At 40.6% G+C, this 22401-nt stretch overlaps 3 protein-coding genes across 4 annotated transcripts; all 3 read right to left on the bottom strand.

The window, feature by feature from the left end:
* Positions 1-22: 22 nt before the first annotated feature.
* On the bottom strand, positions 23-3863 carry LOC144209145 (all-trans-retinol 13,14-reductase-like). The gene is made up of 11 exons (XM_077735385.1): positions 3631-3863; positions 3051-3233; positions 2721-2962; positions 2306-2507; positions 2004-2201; positions 1806-1925; positions 1561-1699; positions 1317-1426; positions 1057-1226; positions 714-873; positions 23-418 (listed from the first exon to the last, which is right to left on the bottom strand). Exons 1-11 carry the CDS (start codon positions 3827-3829, stop codon positions 270-272), a joined length of 1872 nt encoding a protein of 623 aa, XP_077591511.1. The 5' UTR covers positions 3830-3863; the 3' UTR covers positions 23-269.
* Positions 3864-4533: 670 nt separating this feature from the next.
* LOC144208945 (glycylpeptide N-tetradecanoyltransferase 1-like) lies at positions 4534-9821 on the bottom strand. 2 transcript variants are annotated; one of them, XM_077735042.1, is made up of 12 exons: positions 9654-9821; positions 7809-7917; positions 7413-7557; positions 7217-7335; positions 6740-6831; positions 6541-6657; positions 6296-6466; positions 6119-6227; positions 5870-6037; positions 5597-5761; positions 5380-5517; positions 4534-5237 (listed from the first exon to the last, which is right to left on the bottom strand). In XM_077735042.1, exons 1-12 carry the CDS (start codon positions 9755-9757, stop codon positions 5217-5219), a joined length of 1458 nt encoding a protein of 485 aa, XP_077591168.1. In that variant the 5' UTR covers positions 9758-9821; the 3' UTR covers positions 4534-5216. The 2 variants fall into 2 exon arrangements, with proteins under 2 accessions (XP_077591168.1, XP_077591171.1); XM_077735045.1 differs by having other exon boundaries at positions 7809-7911; positions 9654-9816.
* Positions 9822-10251: 430 nt separating this feature from the next.
* Positions 10252-22094, bottom strand: plcd3a (phospholipase C, delta 3a). The gene is made up of 15 exons (XM_077735147.1): positions 21769-22094; positions 17277-17444; positions 15410-15638; positions 15129-15258; positions 14293-14518; positions 14024-14225; positions 13796-13940; positions 13277-13429; positions 13044-13196; positions 12269-12419; positions 12032-12148; positions 11720-11898; positions 11498-11633; positions 11264-11413; positions 10252-11108 (listed from the first exon to the last, which is right to left on the bottom strand). The coding sequence occupies exons 1-15, from the start codon at positions 22079-22081 to the stop codon at positions 10966-10968; spliced, it is 2595 nt and encodes an 864-aa protein (XP_077591273.1). The 5' UTR covers positions 22082-22094; the 3' UTR covers positions 10252-10965.
* Between the last annotated feature and the right edge of the window lie 307 nt (positions 22095-22401).

Here is a 22401-nt window from a genome sequence, read left to right as displayed (position 1 = left end):
TTCAATACGAAAGTATGCTGCGTTTACGTGCACTGCGAATTTTTAATACTTGCTATAAAAAGCTTTTTTTCAATGTATTCATCTTACATGCTGTATATTAAATATTTCACATATCAGAAGGCACGGACATGATAAAAAATGACATTTTTAATGTTAGCTTCATTGTATGTTATCAAAAAGGGGATTTCATTATGAATTGAGCATCCAAATGCAATATCAGTCAATTAAAAATCCACAACGGTCGAGCCAGCTGTGGCTCTTTTGCCTGGTTATTCCCCTTTCAGTTTACTATTGTGCATCTTGGTCTTTTTTGCCAACGTGATGGCGTCCAAATGCAAGTTGCGATGAAGAATGGCCGAACCGCAGGTGAGCGCGCCGGCGAGTGCGCCTGCGAATCCACACACGAACACGTCTTGACCTATGACACAGAGTCGTGAAAGTAAGAGACTGGTTGCTGATGCATTTAAAATATACAGTTAGATGTGCACATGCCATATTAAAATCGATGTAAACACTTTGAAACATATGAAACCGTGGAAGACTTGCAATATCGACTATTGTATTACAAGTATTTATCTCTATACATAGTATATAGACAGAAACTTACACTGAATGGGGATCACTGTACCGTACTTGTACTCTTTGTGAGATTTTTGTATTTGGTGGTGCTGTATTCATATTTTTTTTGTTCAAATTGTGGGACAATTCACTACCTGTCAGGTAGAGGTTCTTCAACGGCGTCTGGGGTCTAATGCTGGCACAGAGCTGTGGGTTGAAGCGTGAAGTTCCGTGGTCTACCCCGTAAATCTCGCCTTTGGGGGCGCCGATGTAGTGTGTGTTAGTGATGGGCGTGCCGGCGTCTATAAATTCCACCTGTGCCAGAACGGGAAAACTTCATCGATTCATCATGTTATAAAACTTGCCTACCAGATGACATTTGGCAGTTCATGTCTTGGAAATGTGTAAGAACAATTAAAAAGTGTGATAACAGCTTTGGTCTGGTGACTTGACTCTTTTTGGACATCTAATAGAGACTGCTGCCAATGTTGACATTACCTTATCTCTGGTGATTTTGGGGAAGTTGTCCAGCACTATTTGCAGTGAGGTCTCGATGAACGCCTGCTTCAGCTCTTTGTAGTCAGGCGCCCGGTTGGTCGGCTTATCGTCCTTCCACTCCTTGAACCAATCGTAAGAGGCGAAGCTGACCAGACTCAAAGTGGATTTACCTACCATGTCCAATAGAAAACCAAACATGACCCATGTAAGTTCCACATGGAATACTAATACGCGACATGCTGCTTCCCAAAGTCTCATACCTGGTGATCTTTCTTCCCAGGTTGGATCCTTAGCGGATGGAGAGGCGACAAAAAGAATTGGGATATTTCTGGATGACTCCTCTCTGTCACTGTTGTTGTATTTGATCATCCTGAGAGAAAAAGCAGTTAACATACAAGTAAGTCTTCTGTCATTTTCAATGATGATATTGAATTGGCCAAAGGGCATCAACATAAACACTAAAATATTTTGCAATACATTGTACCTGGAGAAAACTCAACTTACAGTTCATCCAAATTATTTTCAGAAAAGATCCAGTAGTTGTCAGCTTTGAGCCCCAAGTCCTCCTTGGTTCCGTTAAGTCCCAGAAAGATGCTGAGGCCACCCATGCCATTTTTCACCATGCTCAACTGTTTCTGGATGGCTAACAGACAAACAGTAAGAGAGAAAATTGATACCTGGTACACAGTAGAGGGTGCAAAATTGACAAAATTGTTCCTGGAGACTAATCTATAATGGTTCTTTATTACCTGGCATGGCTTGGAGCTCTTTAGGCAGCAGCTGCTGGTAAGTGTTGAAGATACCCGCATTAGAGATGATCATGGGGGCCTGGGTATGTACCTCCTCTTGGCCCTTCATGACACTCACACCTGATGGAAGCATTTCAAACAACAATGAAAGAAAGCAAATAGGATCACAGTCAGGCTTCATCACGAAAAGTCACTCACCGCATGCTTCACGCGCTTCATTGAACAAGATGCGATTCACGGGCGCTCGCACCAGAACGGCACCCCCTGCCTTTTCGATGATGGGGATCATGTGGTAGGCGATTTCGCTGGCGCCTCCCTTTGGGTACCAAGCGCCGTTGAGGTAGTGAGTGACAAGCAAGCTGTGCATGGCAAAGCTGGCCTCTTTTGGGATATTACCTGGACAAGCACCAAGAAAAAACCTCCGTATTATCTTATCCACTCCTTATGACCTGTGGGTGTGGCCTATTATCACTATGTTTTTAGCCAACATGGTTGCTTACCGTAGGTGCCGAAAATGTAGGCGAAAACAGCCCTGAGGTCTTTGTTTTCCGTCAGCCCGTTGATGACTTCAGTCACGCTGCGAGATGCCATTTTGAAAAAGGGTGACACGTATCTGATCAGGCCACTGCGGACTAATAACTCAGCCAAGAAGGCCGGGAGTTGCTTGATGACAGCCAGGAACCAGACGCCACGGCCGATTTTCTAAGGATGCAATGAAGCAAGGTCAGGATGAGATCATGCTGGAGGTGGGTTGATGAGCCAAAACTTTTACGCAAGTGGGAGTGGTGTTACGACAAAATAATATTGCTCAAGTAAAAGTAGTCATTCAAAAAATGTAGTGAAGTACATGTAGATTTTTTTTTTTTTTTTTTTTAACATTGGTGAAAATAATACTGCTTACTGCCTTCTTCTTACCAAGACCAGTCGCATGTATTCGTCAATGGCCGCCTCCTCGCCCGGGAAGCACTTCTTCAGCTCGTCTGGAAAACGTTGGCGCCCGCTGTAGATAGGATAACGTCGACGGTTTTCCGGCGGCCCGATCACAACTTGGTCAAATGGGTTTTCCAGGGGCTCCCATTGCAGTTGACCGTTGGTCATCTGATCCAGCATGCAACGGAATGGCTTGTGGTCCAGCAGGTTGCCAATATAGTGAATTCCTAAGGAACAAAACATATGACAATATGACAACATCCAACAGGAAAAACGGACCAAAAATAATTCAACAAACTTGAACGTTCTACTCACCAACATCAAATTCGAAACCCTTCTCAGTAAACGTGTGGCAGCATCCGCCGGCCCGGTCATGTTGCTCCAAAACTAGAACTTTTTTACCCACTTTTGCTAGCACCACAGCCAAACCCAGTCCTCCGATTCCGCTGCCAATGATGACTGCGTCCAAGTTTTCTGGCACCTTATTGGGCAGGAAGCCTGGGTATAACAACGTTGGAAAATGTAATAGTTATGTGTGTGCAAAAAATGCATAAATAAATGGACAAATCAATTGAGGCCAAGTCAATGATGATTAACAATGATGATGATAACAACGCTGCGAACATGCCTAATCATATCGAAATAAAATTGAAAACCCTAACTTAAAAAAGTATATGTATTTAGAATTAGAAGCAATTTTCATCACCTGAGAATAAAAAAAGGCACGCCCCTGCTGACTTGTCAGTGAAGTGTTGACAAGCAGCTTTGATAGAATATAGTCAAATTGATTTGAACAAATGATGCACAAGAATCAAAAGAAACTAATTCAGCAAGACGTCCAGCAAGCGTGCGAAAGGTCATTTACGTAACACGTATAGACGGTTTTATGGCTCACCTTGTTTCAACACTTTATTCTTCTCTTTGCGGTTGTGGACCATCGGTTTCAGGGGTTCTCGCGTATCAAGGGAGAACGGGTTGGGCCCGGATGAACCGAAGGCATATTTAATCAAGTAAATAAGCAAAGAAACGCCAACAATGGCCACGGTAAGCCACATTGTTGCCGTCAATTCAGTCGTCTGCAACTGGTTTGACATACACTACCCATTTCCTTCTCGATTACGTCGCACAATGTGTATCTCCGCCTATCTAGGCTCATCCACCAATCAGCGTCAAGGAGAAAGTTACTTTGGGTGTGTTTGGGGGGCGGGGTTTTTACCTATGCAACATATAGTAAGGCAAGTTAAGCGTCCATGTCAATGTTGAAATAAAGTTGCCAAAAATAAAAACTATGGCATGATTTTTTTAGTTTGTACGTGGCCATTCTTTGTCCATGAATCATTATAAAAGCAACTGGTGTTATAATCAGGGCCCCATCCAGTCATAATATGACACATAGACTCAAGAAATATATATTTTAAATCAGTTTTCTGATAAATCAATCTGGAATGAGGTTGCACAGCAAAATAATCCACACTACAGGATGTATATTGTACAACAACAACCCTCACAACAAACATGTCATTTCTGACAACATATTCAGTATGTTTTTTATTTCTTGCTCCAAAAATGTCACCTGCAGCTTTCACAAGCATGTACATTTTCTTTACATGATTGCAAAATTCCCACAACTCGTTTTTTAGTGACTCCTCCCCAGTGTCATTCTTTCAGCAGCCATTTAAAATGCAGCACGTCACTATTCATACACTTCCAAGCTTTGATTTAGTCTTGTGAAATTGCGAAATTTGCTTACGAGCTAGTGGGGAAAAGCCACGCTGCAGCAAATAAGACCTGGGATTAGTGAGCTTGAACAGCAGATTTATTGATAACGGTGTCAAAGTCTGGTGCACACAATCACAGCACAGCGTATCAGGGAAACTGATTTTTGTACCTCATACAACTGTTTCTCTTCTAAAATGACACCTAGTTAAGGAAATAAGAGATGATCAAGCAGGAATGAGGAAAAAGCCCTTGCTATTACCTTATGTTGGGTTACTACCACATCAAGTTGAGCCGGTCCATGTTAAAACTTCCTTTTAAATTGACCCCTAAAATTTCAAATCATACTTGACTTGCAAAAATAATAATAATAATAAAGCACTCCAAACAAAAGAGTAGTGTGCGCCTGATCAGAGCGCAGATTAGAATTTAACATTTACCCCTTTTTGAAAATGTTAGTGGGATGTAGTCACCCATTTGCTCATGTATGTGTATTGGTACAATCAACCTCCAATGTGAAACATTGGCTTCGATGTATCCACAATAGCTTTAAGGTTTTCGTGAAAGAGGTCAAGCTCCCTCCCCTTGCCTGTCAGCTATAGTGCAGCACAAAAAAAATGTTCAGAAAGAACCCCAACAAAAAAACAAAAAAAAACCTAAAACTGGGCAGTCTTCAGGCCCATCAGTCAGGTGGCGTGTGCAATGGTGCGTCATGTTGGTCTTGATCTAACACTTTACGCCATTGTGGTCTGTTGGAGGAGGTTGTCACTGCAGGACTAGGCCAACCTGGGTGGAGGGAGAAAAAAAAAAAAAAAAAAATATGGTGAGAAATGGTTCACAATCTGGCTGGATAAAAAGGCTGAAAACACTAATACAGGGGTGCTCATTAAACAAAGTTAAAGCTGCTTTAAAAAGACACAGATTGTACCTTTTCAGAGCCCATACTGGGGCACTTCCAATTGTAAAGATAATACTGTAGATTGCCATCGCCGATGCCGAACTTGAGCTTTTCCAGGAAAGTTTTGTTTTCCATGAGGTCCAGTGCATTGAAGACATCAAAACCTTTCTGAAAGGTAAAAATTAAAAAAAAAATCAGCTTAAGGGTACAGGGAAAAACCTACAGATATTTGCATGCAATTACACACCGATTTGGCCAAGATGAGGGCGTCAGACATGAGGTCCAGCAACGGGGTGGTGGTATGAACATTGTAGAAGGAGTAAGCGGCTTTTAGGGTGCGGTGCACCGGGTGATTCATAATTGTGGACGGCAGTGTGTAGAAACTCAGGAAATCCGTCACTTTGCCTTCGTTCTGCCAGTAAAAAGACCAAATACAAATGTTGAATAAATGGTTGCTATATTTTCTTTTTGAAAAAATATCCAATTAATTCATAAAAATCAATTTATGGAGGAGGCCTACCTCCACCAAGTATGTGTCAATGATGTTGTCGCGGGGCAGCAGCCAGTGGGAAACTTCCTCCTGGTTCATGGCGGGCACCAGGTTGAACTGGCCCAGGTACTCGCGCAGGAGGCGGCACACGGCCGGCACGTCCTTCTTGGTCATCGCCCGCAGACTTGTCTTGGGGGCCTGCGACGGGAACAAGAAAGGCACATGTTTATTCCTCATAACAAGGACTGTTAATCTGTGCCTGTTTGCTATCACACCAACCTCTGGCAAGCGGTAGAGCTTCATAGTGCGCTGCATCGTCATGCTCCTGCTAAGATGGGAGAACTTCACCTCGATCAGCTTGCGCACGTTCAATGAGCGATGCCAGTACCTGCAGAGCAACAAGACCGAGCTTACTACCTCAGTGATCGGTGATCCATCAAAATGATGGAGCCCCACCTGCACGTGCCAACGGGTTTAGGCAGGACCACCCCGGCCGTGTACACAGCCTGGAAGATGCCTTGAAGATTGACACGTCTGGTGATCTCTCTAATCAGAACCGGCGCCACTCTCTTGGCTCGGAGCTTCTTGTGGACGCACAAGAAGTTGATCTCCACCATTTTCTTCTCGCTGCAATAAAAAACAACACATTTGCAACTCATTTGTCTTCATTTGTATGAAAAGGTTAGCAAATAGCTGCATACATGTCATAGATGCTGATAGTAGCGGGGATGGCGCTGATGAATCCCACCAGCTTCTGGTTGGACTTCACCCTCACGCCACAGTGCCACTGAGGTAACCACCCGGGGGGCCGCAGGGCCCTAGGAAAGGGACAGAAAAGTTTGTGCAGTCAATAAATCTGCTACTCATTTAAGGAGTGTTAAAATACAACACAATACTTACCAGAGGAGGAAATCGGGAGAATAGTCAAATCGAAACATGTTGTCATCATCTTCCACATAGTTCTCATTGAGGAGTGTGTAGAGCTCTTTGAGCTAGTTTCAGGGGACAGAATAAACTATGAAATGACAGGATTTGGTTGTGTTTTTTTTCCCAAAAGAATGTTGGTCAAAAATAAAATGGATAAAATAGCTTAGCTCTACTAAGAAACCTGCAATGTGAACCCATGTTGAGGGGTGGTTTGACATTTAGCAAAAGCTAGTGTGGTATTAGCATTTATACCACTATGTCAACATTATTATTGATCAGGCTTATTAAATTATTGTTTATGTTTTACTGTCCTCATATTCATGCTAGCTGTTACTTCATGACCCTTAGCTTTGTTGCCATCTTGTGGTGTATGTGTGTTATGTCACCCCCTTTCAAGAGCCTGTCAATTATTTGCTGATTTATGCTGATCTTGTACATCCTTTATCTTACCACGAAAGGGTTGCTCAGGTCCAGGGTGTCCCAACAGAAGCCTTGTGGGAGACTGTAGGGCTCCTCACGAATGTGGTTCTTGTCAGGTTCGATGGAGCCGTGCGAAGTCACAGTCTCACCTAAAGTCAAAACATGCCAGTGGTTAATTTTAGGGGTTGAAGTCCGGTAAATGTGTAGTTGTTGGTGTTGGTCTTACCCAGTTTGGGGACAGGCTGTGTGTCCCAAAACTGGTAGCTTCTCCTACTGGCCTCCTCCATGGTCTTGGCGGGACCTTGGCCAACAGAGAAGAGCTCGATGGCTTTCTGAATCTCCTGCAACTTGTCAGCGGGCAGTGAATTCACCTGGGAAGTTCAGGTTCTTTAAAAATGCATCCGATTGCTCTTCAAGTGAAATTAATTTAAAAAAAAACAGTACATCATAAAACAATGGTCCTGCAATACTACAGATTTCAATGTGTGTGAATAAATTAAACTATCAAAATAAAAGTTCAAATTTTAGCTTAAGACCTAATGATTAGTTCATAGTCTCTTATATGAAAATTTGTCGAAAATGATGCTAAAATAGAGAGAGAATAGAATAGAAATGTTCATGCCTTGGCGAGGTTGTCTTTAGACATTTCTATGGGTGCTCCACTCTTTTTCTTCTTCTTTTGCTTTCTCTTCTTTTTCTTGGCACCACTGTCATCAGCCAGACTCCTGTCCCTTGAACAAGAGAAAATTCAATTAAAATAAGTGCTTGGGCAATTTCACATTGGTGTGTTTAGAAAATGGCTGTGCAGTTTCATACTTCATGACAGATTTGCATTAATACAGAATACAGTGAATTCCTCTATTTTTTTCCCTTTTACTTAATACCCTATTCTCATAAGAACAGGCAATATCAAGACATTCTCAACCTACACTAAACTGACATTCACCTTAAGTCCAATTTAAATCACTTTTAAGCCCCTGCCCTCGCACCCTATAACCTTCTTCACTGCCCCACTCGTTCACCCACACATCCCTTTTTTTTTCTTTCCACATACTTACACAGGATAATCCTGTTATTGTCTGCGGGTGACGGGACACACAGATGGCTCATCACATGACATTTGCAGAGAGGGAGTGACCAACCATGCACATTTATGTATACGTATACAAAAGGGGTGCGAGTGGGGGTCTGGACAATGGACAACAAACAAAACATTCTGTATGGATTGTTCAATGGGTTTTCACTTAGCCACAAGTGTTCTTTGTGTTCAACACAGCTTCAGCTTTTTTTCCACTTCTCAACATTAACTTTCTGTACATTTTAGATTTTGCGTACTTGAATTTTGATATTTAAACTGTTCATAAAAGACAATTATAATTACATTTTAATTAAGGGACTGTAGGGGGACAATTATCCTTGATAAATAAGTGGGGATTCATTCCACTCGATTAAAATTATGTAGCACTTTAGGACCAATACAAGATGATGTACATTAATAGATAGAACTCCAATAATGTCGTAACAAATCTTTTTATATGGTAACATTAAATGATAACGTTGACAAGGGGCTCTTGTTTGACAATTTTTATCAGCATGTAACACTACAAGGCTGTTTTTGTCTTTGTTTTTAATTGAATTCCTTCGGGGAGGAATTAACCTCAAACAAAAGGCGGGTTTGACAGCTCGCGCAGCTAATAAGCAGAACGTCAACGGGTCATCGGTGGGAACCCCACAAGTTGATTAAACCATTTTTACATAGTCATGGAACTGAATTATTATAGTTCAAGCCACGTTAAATGTGGGCTTCTGATTACTTGCTGTGGAATGTGTAGAAAATGCAAGCAGTGTTGCTTACTAGCTTTGTTTTCATCTAGCCTGCAACGCCTCGCTAGCTGTAGCAGGGTTTGACATCTAATCCCGCCCATTTATGCCGATTTGGACAAATAACATTCAGGCAAGCACATATCCAGCCAATGGTGTAATCGTAAGTAGGCGGGACATTGCACCAGACGCTAACTTTAGCCTTTGGAGCTAATTAGCTATACGCCAACCGGCTACCACCGTGGGCGCCTCTAGTTGTGTAGAGCCATTACACACACAAGTTAGAATCACTTATAGACTTAACATTCAACAGAAATATATCATTGTTTTTCAGGACGAAAAGTGATAAAATATTAATCTCCTGATCTTTGTTTGAAAGCGTGCTTCGGTTCGATATCACCCAACAACGCCTTGCTAATGACTTGTATGAAATACCACCCATATTCACCTCCCCTTGACCAACCATAACTCAGAACACTAAGGCTAACCCAATCTTCAGCCAATAACATGGATGGATGTGGGCGGGACGTTGAGCACTAGCTTTTCCCCGACAGCTCCATCTGCCAGCGTGCGATCGCCTTAACTTTGTCTTGTGATGCCGAGACTGTTTTCTAACAATTCCAAGACGCATGCGGACTGGTCGTACCCGTCGTCGAAGTGATGGTCCTCATTTTCACAGTCGCTGCAGTGTCCGTGGTCCTCTACGTCTTCTTTCTCCGGCAACGGTGCTGTCTCATTCTCATCCGCCATCTTCGACCAGGAAGTGAGAAGACAGCGTGTGTCCTCGAGGCCTTTAAACGTCCCTCTTTGTGATTGGTCCGCTGTGGATGACGTAGGCAGTCCATCATCACTGCTAGCTGTCATAAACTAAGACAAAAATCTCATTGTTATGAAAATGGAGGTGGAATTGCTTCCCTCGCCTGGTTATTGCAGAAATTGCATTAAAGATATTTGGAAAGATGTGTGGAATTTGAGCCATGTGATCAGCCACATTAGGATCATTTAAATGTCTAGAACCAAACACCAAGGTGCACATCATCACAATGTTCATAATGTGCAATACTACTGTATTTTAAAGGATTAAAACCCAACCAAAAAGTATTTCAACCTGGCAATATGGGCGTAACCCCCGTCACATTGAAAGTGGAAAAGATGGTGAGTTGCTTAAAAAAACATTGAGTAAACAATATTATATTGATTTTTTCTTACCTCCTTATCCTCTGGGAATTAAAAACACACAGAAACCAATTTATTAAAACTTTATTGGCACTTCACAGACACCAATGACTGGGTTGCATTAGAAAGGACAAACCAGCACTAATGTTACAAAAACAACAACTAAACAAGGATAAATACAAAGAATTATCCCCCAAATTAATGACTTTGAGCTCATCTCTAGAGACTGTATATATTAATGTGAGATTATTTGTTAATTGATAAAATATTAGTCACAATAAATAAACAACTGCATGAACTTTCCTGTTATGTCAAATGTTAAAAGAATACTGAAAACAGCTCATTTTGCTCATTTTGGCAACAAAAAAAAGAACCACCAAACTACAAGTTAAAATGAGTAAATGTACTTGTGTTGGTTCCTTATGTGAAATCTAGAATTTAGCAAATAAGTTCATATCAGCAAAAAGTAAACATCTGTAATATAATACTGCTTATAATTATTATTATTATTATTTTTAATTCAAGTTATGGAGGTCAAAACATTTAAATACATGGAAAGTGCCAAAGTACATTTTTAGTACCTCATTAGTGCCTATTTGTGAGTCATCTTGATTCTTTTTTAATGGGAAATAATAACAGCATATGTGATTCTAGCTAAGGAAGTGCTATTTGTGTCCTAAACGAGAAATGGGAACGAACCCCTCTCCCATAGTTGAGTAAATAGAACCAATGTATTCATCTACAAATAAGCTGACCCTCAAGCTGTCTGTCACTTGTTGTTTTTATGCCTTTCCCTTGGGGGAAGGTGTACTTTTATAGACGTGTTTGATGGGAACACCCTTGCGGGACACTTTGACGTGGATAAAAAGCGTGGCGGGGGCCAGCCGGGACCCATCGGCCTTCAGCAGGTGGACGTGACGGTAACCTGAGAAGAAATTGTTAAATATTAGTAACCAACATGGTATTGTGATGTATTATATTTACCACATTGTGTTTTTTTTCGTCATCTATGCCTGTAACATATCATGACAAACAGAACAGAACAGCAAATAACTTAAGTCAAAGGGTGTAAAGATGTACCTGTACGTAGGCTTGTAAAAGGTAATGTTAACTGTCCCACAAAGTCATTCTTGGCTGTGTGATCGTGGTCCTCGACTACAAAGCGCACCAACGCCAGCTCGGGCACTTGCAGCTGGAAGTTGAGGGTGCAGTCCCATCGCGGGTTGAAGCCTGGAGAAGTTAATGCGGTCATCATCAGTGTTACTAACCTATTTAAAAGTTTGTAGTGAATTAAAAACAATAAATAGAAGGTACCATTATTGTCAATGCGATGTGTTTTATCTTTGGCGTTATCTATGGCCACTCCATGAATCTCCACCCACACCCGAGGGTCCACAATGGAGCTTGCTTTGTCCGTGTTGATTTTTGGAAGCTGCTGTGCTGATATCACCTGCATGAATGCATATTAATAAATATAAACAGAGCATCTGCGGGTTATACGGAATGTGAAAAATCCAAAATACTGAAAGAGATTACTCGTATAGTCAGCTGGGTAGGGATGTGCCCAGGTCCCCCGCCTGTGTTTTCAGGGTTGAAGTCGGAATCGCCAACGCAAAGGAAGCTGGGTTTTAGGACGTAGCCGCAGCGACCATTGGGGAGAAAGCGGCCCTGGTTGAGGTCCATCTGCTCGCCGGGGGTCTGGAAATTTAGAGCAACTGCATAGCAGAGTACAAATATTTTTTGTTACTACACATAAGAAGATTTTAGGAATGTTTTACTTGTATTCCTAAAAAAAAAATGACAACAGAGCTTTACTTTCTACTCTTAAGGAGTCAATTAAGTACATACCCATCTGGCAGCCAGCATTCCACATTTCCTGGGGGTCATAATTGGACGACTGGAGGCGCTGTCCAGAAGGGTATATCCGGCTAAGCTGCCTGCTATTGTGACGCACAAAGAGTTTCCCTGTAAAATAAATCATCTTTACACACAAGAGCAGGTGCAAATGATCATTTCAAAACACATTTTCGACATGTTAACTACACTGATGCCATACTATAATGCAAGTGGATTTTCAATGGGTACCCGAGTCTTTGATGAGCCTCAGGGCATCGTTTTCAGAGAAAGAAGACATTTCTTCGGCGGGTCTTTCGCCCACGTTGGTGAACCCGCAAAACGGCACGCTGCGGCAGTAGACCACCAACTCGGAAAGCTCAACGCTCAGTTTGGAGCACACCTGAGAGCAATGGGGACATTGACAGGGGCTTTAATTGACTTTGTGCTGAGGATCCAGAAGATGGCGCTCAAGTGGCACAGTGAAGGTGATGGTCATTTGCATGCATGACCATCAGTTCTTTGAAAGAATTGAACATTTTCAGAACTCCACTATGTTTTCTGATCAAATGATGTGGCAGTTGAGTTTTCTCACTATGCATTTGTTCATTTATTGTATCTGTATATTTTATTTATTCTCCATTATTTAGTTTGGTGTATTAGATTATTTTCATCTTATGATTTTCCAGTATTAATATAACTTAGTTTTTCAGTGATTTTTTAGTTTTTATTTTGTTTTATATTTACATTAGTGTTTTTTGGGATAATGCCAGTGCATCAATGTAGTATTTCTTGTTTTTTTTTTTTAAATATTATTCAGGATATTTATATTTTTCTCCTTTTTGGGTTGTAATTTGTCTTGCATTTTACTATCCTTTTAAAATAATTCATACATTTTGAAAACTGGGAGAAATAGAATATCACTGGAAATCCAATAACTACTAACTAAATACTATTCTTTTTGTTGTCTGAGTTTGTACTGTTTTCGACTTTAGTGTAATATTGTTTGTTTGTTTTTTCCTCTGACCTTGACCAGGTCCTTCTTGGGCGTGTTCTTGTTTCCGCCTGTCTGCTCGTCTTCGGAGCTCGAGGAGAAGCTGCCGTAGCTTCCATTCTTACTCAACTGGCTCATGTGGGGAATCTGCTTTTTACCTTTCACCAGGATACGTCCTCTCAGCGCCTGCAAAGAGCAGCATTAAGACTAATACTCAGTGGATATTTAGCTTGGGATTTGATTTTCTCCGTGAGTCAGGTTCATACTTCAGGTGATGGTAGATCTTTAGGATCGTGGTCACTTAGGGGGCTGTTGAGAAGCTTGTTGCCCAGGATGGTGCAAAGGTGTTTGGCCATCACCACCTGCTGCTCCACAGAACAATGGTTCTCCAGGGACAAAATCAGAGGGTACGGAGACGTCTATTGGACAAACAAACAATGCAAATATTGACATTGTGGGTTTTGTCTACTAATATTTATTCATTTTTTTGTACCGCTTATCCTAACTAGGGTTCCTGGTTAACATTGTCTATAGATTTCATTTTGGAAGCAGATATTTACATAATGCCTAACTTCACTTTGTTGATCAACTTACCTCTTTTTTTATGTTTGAATTTTTTTTCTATGTATTTTTTTGTGTAATATTAGTTTATGGTATTTGTGTTTTTGTTCCAGTATTGTTTAATGTTTTGGATTTGTTTTATTGTAATCATGGTTTTTACATATTCTAACCCCTATCACTTCTTCAAATGTATTTTTATGTGTTTATTTAATGTGTATTCTCACTTTGAAGGCATACTGTGCAATGGTGACGATGACTTCCTTGAAAGGCACTTTAGAGGTGAGCGTGTGACCATGGTAGATGACCGGCTCGCCTTTATCTCCATCCCAACAGTCCAACTCCACACAGCGACATCCTTGAATTAAAGCCCTAACAACAGTGACATTTTTTTCAATTGGCAGTTTTCCAGCAAAAGGATTTCAAAGGGCAAAAAATGTAAAAAAAATAATCACCTTATGTAAGGCTCGGTGCTACTAGCGCTTGTGACTTGGTCCTTGGTGAGGTAGGTGTTGTGTGAAGTGGAGATGAAGTAGTGGGCAAGCGGGCGGCTCATATCCTGGTGGACTCGAGCATGCTCAGGGTTGATCACGTCATTTTCCCGTGACAGCATATACATGGTGAAGCCGTTCTGGGTCATGAACTGATTTCTCTGAGCTGTATTCATTCAAACATGACAGTGTTATACATTTTCATTGGTGGCGGCATTCAACATTGGACTTACCCCAGTCATTAAGTTCGAAAGTGCCGATGAGTTTCTGTGCGTGGGCCAGTCTGGCATCCTCTCCTTGGTCTCCCAGGAAGTCTCTGAGCTCGGCGGTGGAGAGCACGCAGCCGTTGCTGGAGTAGTGGCGGAAGACGGCATCCAGCTCGGGTCGTCGCAGCAACTCCCGGCAGAACTCCTCGATCTCATTGTGGTCCAGGCGGCTGTCGCCGGAGCGGTCACACCTCTGGGACAACAAAAACTATCAGTTATTTTGTCATCATGGTAGGATTTTATAAATAACTGGCTACATGAGCCATCTAATGAATTATATATGTCATGTGCATTGTGAATTCTTCTCATGACAATATAGATTTTCAGTACAGGAGAGGAAAGTTTGTAATTGATGTCTTATATATAAAACATGATCTAGTCCAGGGGTGTCCCAACTGTGGGCCAGTTTTTATTGGCCCGTGGTAGATAATGAAAATATCATTGAATATGGTCCGCACATAAGTTAACATTAAAAAATATATCTTAAAAACCCATCCTTTGTTTCTGGAAATAGATCTAAGAGGAAAAACGTTTGGACACCCCTGAATTAGTCTGTCCTTTGGTGGGCTTCTTGCACCTCGGAAAGTGTAAAAAAAAAAAAAAATGGTTGCTTTGTTTTTGCTTGTTTAAGTGGGAGTGATCCCGATTCCCTGTTGAGAAAGCATCTCCACAGCTGTTTACACCCAGAACATCTTTCAGGAGTGGATGCAGATCAAATTCCATCATCAGGAGGGAGTGTTAAACAAAAACTCACAGCTGTAAAGGGAGAGTCAGGCACTGATATATGTTGTATGTCCTCTGACCTTGAACAAGGAGCGAGAAGACTGTTCACTCAGGTCAATGTTTATCATCTGCAGCAGCCCACGAATCTCATCGTAGCTCATCTTGCCGTCCTGGTTCTGATCTGCTCGTCGCAGGTAGCCTCGGATCCAAGTAGGGAATGCAGAATTAAGGAAGAAAATCATTGTGTCTATTTTGGCTGGTGCGACTTATAGTGTGAAAATACAAGAATAGTATTAATGGAACCTCTTAATGTATTTAGAAATGGTCTATGTCAAATTTTAAATCAAATTTCAAAGGATATTGGTCCAATTTCTCCTTTTGCGTCATGTTGGCGACACGCTCTTTCAGAGTGCGCAGGCCTCGCACCCAGCGTTGAGCCTCATCCTCACAAGGGCACAGGAGGTCCAGACTTTTGCGAGCCCCTCGGAAGACCACCGTGAAGCAGCGGTTGTCCGGCACTGAGCTCGAGATCCGGCGCAGTGCCTCCGACTGGCAGCCCTCGCGAACGCACTCCACTTCGGTCACCGCAACTAAAGGATTGAAAATGAATGACGTTAAAAAGAGCAGAGAAAGCATTCGTCACATACGGTGTCTTCTTAGCTGGAAGTAAAAATAAAAATAAGATGGATTGATTTGAGGTTAAGGTGTCAAGGAAACTGAGGGAATAAATTCCACTGGTCACCTAGTAACTGGATGGCAAATAACATGTGCTTCATATTCTACTTCTCAGCACACCTACGAAATGATTTCATCTACTTCTCAGCACACCTACGAAATGATTTCATGCCTTATTTTTGTCACAGAAACGCTACAAGTGCAAAAATATTAAGACACTTACAAAAACACATTTTCCCATGAGAATGATTTATCTTGTTATGAAATAAGGATAAATAAATCCTAAAACAAAATATCATCTGGCCCAAAATGTAGGCACACTCTGAATGTAAATATGAATACATTATATCTAAACTCATTAATTTTCTGTATTGCTTATCCTCACAAGGGTTGCAGGGGGTGCTTGATCTCAGCCAACTACCTGCAAGTTGCCAGCCAATCACAGTATATAGACTCAAGACTACTTTTTCTTATGAAAATTCAATTTTGCACAAAAACATGAAAACTTTGCACTCTAAACTGTCTTAATACTTTTGGAAAGAAATATTTTTAATTTTGACTTACAATGAATGGTGTGTTAACTCAATATTTTCCTCCTTACTCGCGCTACAGTTCTAAAGAAAATTCATAATTGCTTTTACCAGGAACGTGTTAAATGTAGCATGTATGTGCATGTTTAGTTGTCAACATTGAGCGGGCACGCTAGAATGCAAACGTCACAATATCTTAGTGTGCTTAGGCTAGCTCACCTCTTTGATATTAAGTCTTTAGAGATGATGAATTTTGAGGAGTATAGTATGGAGTTGAAGGGTATGTTTTCTTCAATGATTGGCACACAATTGCTGCCTTTACACAAGAAAACACTAAATTCCACAAAAAAACAGGTTATCTCACCACAAAAACATAGCATTAGGCCAAAAAAATTACTATACTTTCCCAAAAAAATGTAATGTAAGAAAAAATGTCAACCATACTTTTGATCACACAAAATAAAAAAGATTAAGAGACTAAAAGATATTAAACACAAAGGCACTGCTAGCCATATTTTACTACAAAATGTCTTATTTTTCCAAATAAAAACGTTTAATAATCACAAAAACACTATGTCTAAATACCAAGATGTGTTTTTACCGTTATCTATTCACTAGACTTTACACTCTATTGAGACACAGTATACCTTTTAACCAGGGGGGAAAAACCCCTTTCACCTCATCTGATATGGCTTCAGTTTCCCCTGCATAAAACCTTTTCATTGTTGCCGGGCTATTGTTATGCTTCAGCACTTTCCATTCTACCGTTTTCCGGACGGCTCCTCATGTCGCTTCCTCCTCTTCCCCAAAAGGGTTTGAGATATTCACAGAGTGAGGCCATTACAGCCCTTGCTTATCATTTAAAAAAAATACTTTTGTATGTGGATTTGACCTATATGTCAGCGGCAGTGAAGGAGTTTATTATATAAGATGTACCGTATTTTCCGGACTATAAGTTGCACTGTTTTCATAGTTTGGCTGGGCTTTCAACTACTGAACGTGTAGTGGATGTACTGTACTTACAGGTCTGGCGGGCTTTGGCCTTGCGAGAACTTTTGGACGACTCACACCACACGGTAAGTCCGTCCTCCAATAGGCGCAGGCTTCGGCTCTTCTGCCACCTCGGGGAGCGAACTTTGACCATGTTGGAGCCCTGCATCATTACGCGCACGTCCTCATTATCCAGCAAACCTAGAAAAATACACATTGTTGACTCTTTTGAAAAAGTACACTTAATCAGCACTTAGTTTGAGAATTGAAAATTAAAACAAATTTTAAAAAAATACAGAAATGAGTTACTACTCTTTCACCTCAATGCTGTTACTTATCTCCACGCCCAACTAAGGGTTGAGAATTCCTATGCTGAACTATATTTGCAGTTCTTACTCTATTTACACCCAAATTTCAAGTGGCATAGAGACTTTTTTGTTCAGGTTTTAACAGCGTGTTTTTGTGTGTGAACAGAACGCCACACAAACATGTTTCTTTGGGCCCAGGAAGTGAAAAATAACATTTTTTTTCGTGACCAGATTCTGTGAATGACACACTAGAAGAGGCCACAAAATGACTGTTGATCAATCAATAGGGTATGCAATTTTTTTTTGGTCCGTAGAGACAGAAGTCGGCCAAGAAAAAACGAGTCATCGGTTTAAGTCGCCAACGTTTGCTTTGGATGATCAATTTTTGCTTCTATGCATGGAAATGTAATCATACAAAAAAAAACATGGAAGAGCAGGATAAAGGGGGAAGGTCCTTTACAATTGGGAAAATACATAACAGGGCTAAAATAAAGATGCCAACAATAAAGACAGCAACTCTAAAAAGGCCCTTTTTTTGCTTTAATGTTGAACTTTGACCTGTTTACCACAAATTGACTTAAAGTGACCTAGAGGGAAGTGGAACTGACATGTTTCTGCTGTTTGCTCAGTAGGAACATAAAGTAAAAATGAAAGACAATGGGAAAACATTAAAAAATATACTTTAACTAAAGTGCATCTGTCTATCCATTTGCTGTACCATAACATAGTGCAGTATTTAAAAAAAACATGTAGTTTAAAGAGTAAAAATACACATGAAAAAAAATGCATGTGACTGTTACACTAACTGTAATACAACTGAATAATAAAACATTATGTCTGCTGTGTTCCAATTTAATTGTCAACTGTAGTCTCTACAGTGGTGTCTTTGTTATCTAATTTTGGAGCCAAAAAGAGTGTTGAGGCAGTCTTTCATTCCAAAGGTTCAAAACGAACACTGTGAACTCTTTAAATGCTCCCTTCTATGTATAAAAGGTGCATTTTTTAAAGTGTTTTCCAGTAGCTGCTGCTTTTCTGGCCATGCATGGCCGCTTCATCTACTCTGGTGAATGGCACCTAGGACAAAAGCCAAAGGCTACTGAATCTTTCCAGAGCACTCTAATGTCAGATTACTCCACGTGACAACGCCTTAGCAAGATTTGTGCGAATCTTGGGAAAATGCTGGCATATTCTATAGTTTTAATTACACTAACTCCTTGGGAGGGCCTCTTTCCTCACCCTGTTGGACACAAAGAACATCAATGGCCCCCCCTCAGTCATGGCTTTGGTCCAAGGTGTTATCTAACATGAGGCATTCCCCCATTATCTTGCAGGTCATTGACAACAATGTTAAGCTACCCAAACGGCTGCACAGTGTTTCAACACTGCACATTGAACAGTTTTGGTCACTGTACAAAATCTACTGTCTGTCTTAGTAGTTATATGTACTTGTTATTTTTTCGAAAGATTGTCAAGGCATTTTTTTTAATAATCATTCATTTATAATATATAAATTAATTCATAATATAAATTAATGATTCTAACAAAAAATCCATCAGGAAAAAATTGATTTGACGTCTTTCGAAATCAATAACAATATACATTTTACATTGTGCAAAGTGGCCAATTATCATGAATTAGCATATACTTCGGAGTGCCTTATAGTGTGGAAAATATGGCAGTGTCAATAAAAATATGTACCTCTTGATCCTGTGTGTGAGTAAGCCTGCTTTGAAAATGTGTTTTCTGTTTGGATTATTGTTTTCAATGCCAAATCTGACGTAAACAATAAAAGCAAAAATTGCACATGTATTAGCACGTGTATATTTTCTTTCAACCCACACTATTATTGTTCCAATCAGTTTGCAACTGAAATTCTCTAGTAATTTTGTTCATTTTTACTGTAAAGAGGTCAGTGTCACTCAGCATATTATCTTATTATATTCAGTAATAGTATTCATGCAAAGTATCTCGAATCCTGTTCCTATTTGATTAGAACACATTCCGATAGGTTTCTGGCTTTGAAAAGAGTGAAATAAACAGAGGGGTGGGTGTGCTGTTAAGGAAGCGGAATCCAGGGGGTCTTTGTTTTCATGCTCGGCTACAGAAAATCAACCCCCCCAATGCCAAGACATGTCGGCTGGCTAGCAACGGGCATATTCAAAGCACAGTGATCAACGAGTGTGAGGAAAACATCAGCGGGTGAACACGAGTGAGAGAATGATGGCAGCAGTCCGGAGTAAGACTGGTTCAGGTTTCCTTCACGAAAAGGAACGCCACTAGAGGCGGCACGCCAGAGGATCGCACACTTGTATAAATAAATATAGACAATTTCAAGGTGTCGCTGATACCATTGCCGCGGAACTCGCGTGGTGAGATGCGACTGGCGCAAAAGTAGGGCAGCTGTCTGCCTGGCTTAAGTCTGGTCTGAAAGACTGCCTGAGGAAATCTGAAAAAAAGGCAATATTCATAACCAGGGTAAGGGGGCCTTGTTTTCCTATCAGAGGAAATTCTAGTTGTCAAGTCCCTCAGAGGGCCCCTACTTCATAGCTTCGGTGGAGTAAATGGCCTCTTTTATGGATTTTAAAGTATTTTCTGGTTATCTTAACATTCTAAGTTGTATACACATTTTAAAAAGGGAAGCCTACTCTGAAAAGATTCCTAATTATGCCGTTTTTCCATAGTTAGTTTGTTATTATGCCACGTAAGGGGCAAAAGGAAATGTATCCAAAGATGACAGGTGGAATTATTAAATGCTTTTTTGTATACAAACTGATGGCCGATCCTGATTTACCAAAACAAAAGTTTTTCTTAAAAACATGACTGGATTGGACGATTGACTAATTATTACGGTATTGAACAATTGAACACTCATAGCTTGGAAGAAGTGTTTCAAAATTCAAAGCAGAACATTACCATCACCTTGGATTTGTCATGGATAAATCCATCGGCTTAGTAGCTTTTTTTTTTTTCATTATCCACGACATTCCACACGGTGAGTGGAGCCAGCCGTACCGAGAACACGCATGCCCACAAAGCACTGACTAGCTACACCCCCCAATTTTGTTTGCATAGAACTCTGGGTCGCTTTATCCACAAATAAGCCCCAAGTTACTTGTAATGTAAAAGTGACATAAATTAGAAATGTAACATTGTAATTACATAGGAAGACCTATGATTTTTTGTGTGTGTCTATCCAAAACTTCACTTTTTTCACTCAAAAGCTATGAAACATATTCTGGAAACTACAAAAACATATCCACCTACAAAACTGCCTTTGATGTGAGAGAAACCAGTTGCCTGCTCATTGTGACAATGAACATCTTTTCATTGGCTGTACTCTCTTTCGCAATTGAGTCCTCCAAGTGTAATACTATAACCTTACTGGCTGTCAGTGTGTTTTGTGTTAAATAAAGGGCGTTTTTCAAAAGCATTGTCCTCCTAACAAGGACAACACGTCCATAAAAACATATTTGAACGTTCAGCGGCTCTATGGGGTCGTGAGAAGTACTGTTCAAACTCAGCAGGTGGGGTTTGATGTGTAGTGGGTGTGTAAACGATGAAATCAAGGTAATAAAAACATGACCTTCCGTTCAAGCTGGCCCACTCCTACACAAATATAATGTCTATTAAATTACAGTGGTCATAATATGGTTGCTCATTAAATAAGGGCTTCCTGTGTTGTAGTCACCATGAAAAGTACATTTGGGAGTCTATTGTTGCAAAGTTATTGGAGTTAAATTGAATATTAATAACCTAATTTGTTTTCGCACAATGTTATTTATATTCAAGGTTTTTTCAAACATATTTTGTCAACATCACCGACATTTTCTCTTTCAAAGAAGCTACTTTAACACTGAAATAAAGACTTTATCAGTTCAGTTTAGGATCAAAATTGAATAGCCCCTACCATTTATAAGGCATTATTTGAGTACATCTTTGATTGAATACATAATTATCTTTGAACCTATCTACAACCTTCTAATTAGGTCTCCCCTTTCAACAGTTTTGTGAGCAAGCTAGTGTTAAATAGATTATATAAAGTCAGAAAAGTATAACATTTCAACATGTGCATGTTATCTCTGGTGTGTGCTTTTCTAACTTTACCACTAAGAATATTATATGAATCAAACTATATGGGGAAGGGCCAAAAATATAGGCATGATAAAAGTGATGGTTGCAGTAATAAGTGCATAATAATAATAAATGAGGTAACTTACCGAGCCGACGAATGGGATCTGTGATCTTCTCAGTCACTTTTGCCCTGGACTCCTTGGTGGAGGTAACTGTTGATTTGCTGCTGCAGCCCAACATGATGGCCAAAAGACGCTCGCCTCCGGACTGCCTGTGTTGGAAGCAACTCGGTCTGGACCCAAAAGAACCTGCAAACACTACAGAGCAAAGATAGGAGGGGAGGGGAGAAGAGGAAAGAGGAAAGGGAGGGTGGATGGGTGGGAGGACTCCTTGCGGTTCCTCCCTGGCGTAGCGGGCCCTGTGCCTTCGCGTAATTTGAGTCCCACAGCAGGCGCACATTTGCGCAGCTTTTCCGCCGGCAACAGCACAGCAACCTGACGCTTCTCATGTCACTCACATAGCCCAGCCACTTCTGTCTGTTATTTTTAAATGCACTACATAATATATAGAGCAGCTCAAAAATGGTGAAAAAAAGTTCAATACAACATGTTATTCAATTTGCAATATTGAATAAGATTAGCATGAAGAAAAGCTTTTAGAAAGCATTAATTCATTCAATTGTGAGTCTTTTCAGTTATTAATCATGATTTGACAAGTAATGCCATTCAACTAGATGGAATATCCCACCTGGCCCAAAGTATCTGTAAAATGAGTCTCAT

This window comes from Stigmatopora nigra, chromosome 15 (assembly GCF_051989575.1).
Source record: "Stigmatopora nigra isolate UIUO_SnigA chromosome 15, RoL_Snig_1.1, whole genome shotgun sequence".
Lineage (NCBI taxonomy): Eukaryota > Metazoa > Chordata > Actinopteri > Syngnathiformes > Syngnathidae > Stigmatopora > Stigmatopora nigra.
Note: the sequence above shows the minus strand (reverse complement) of the source record. Positions and strands in the feature narration are given on the sequence as shown.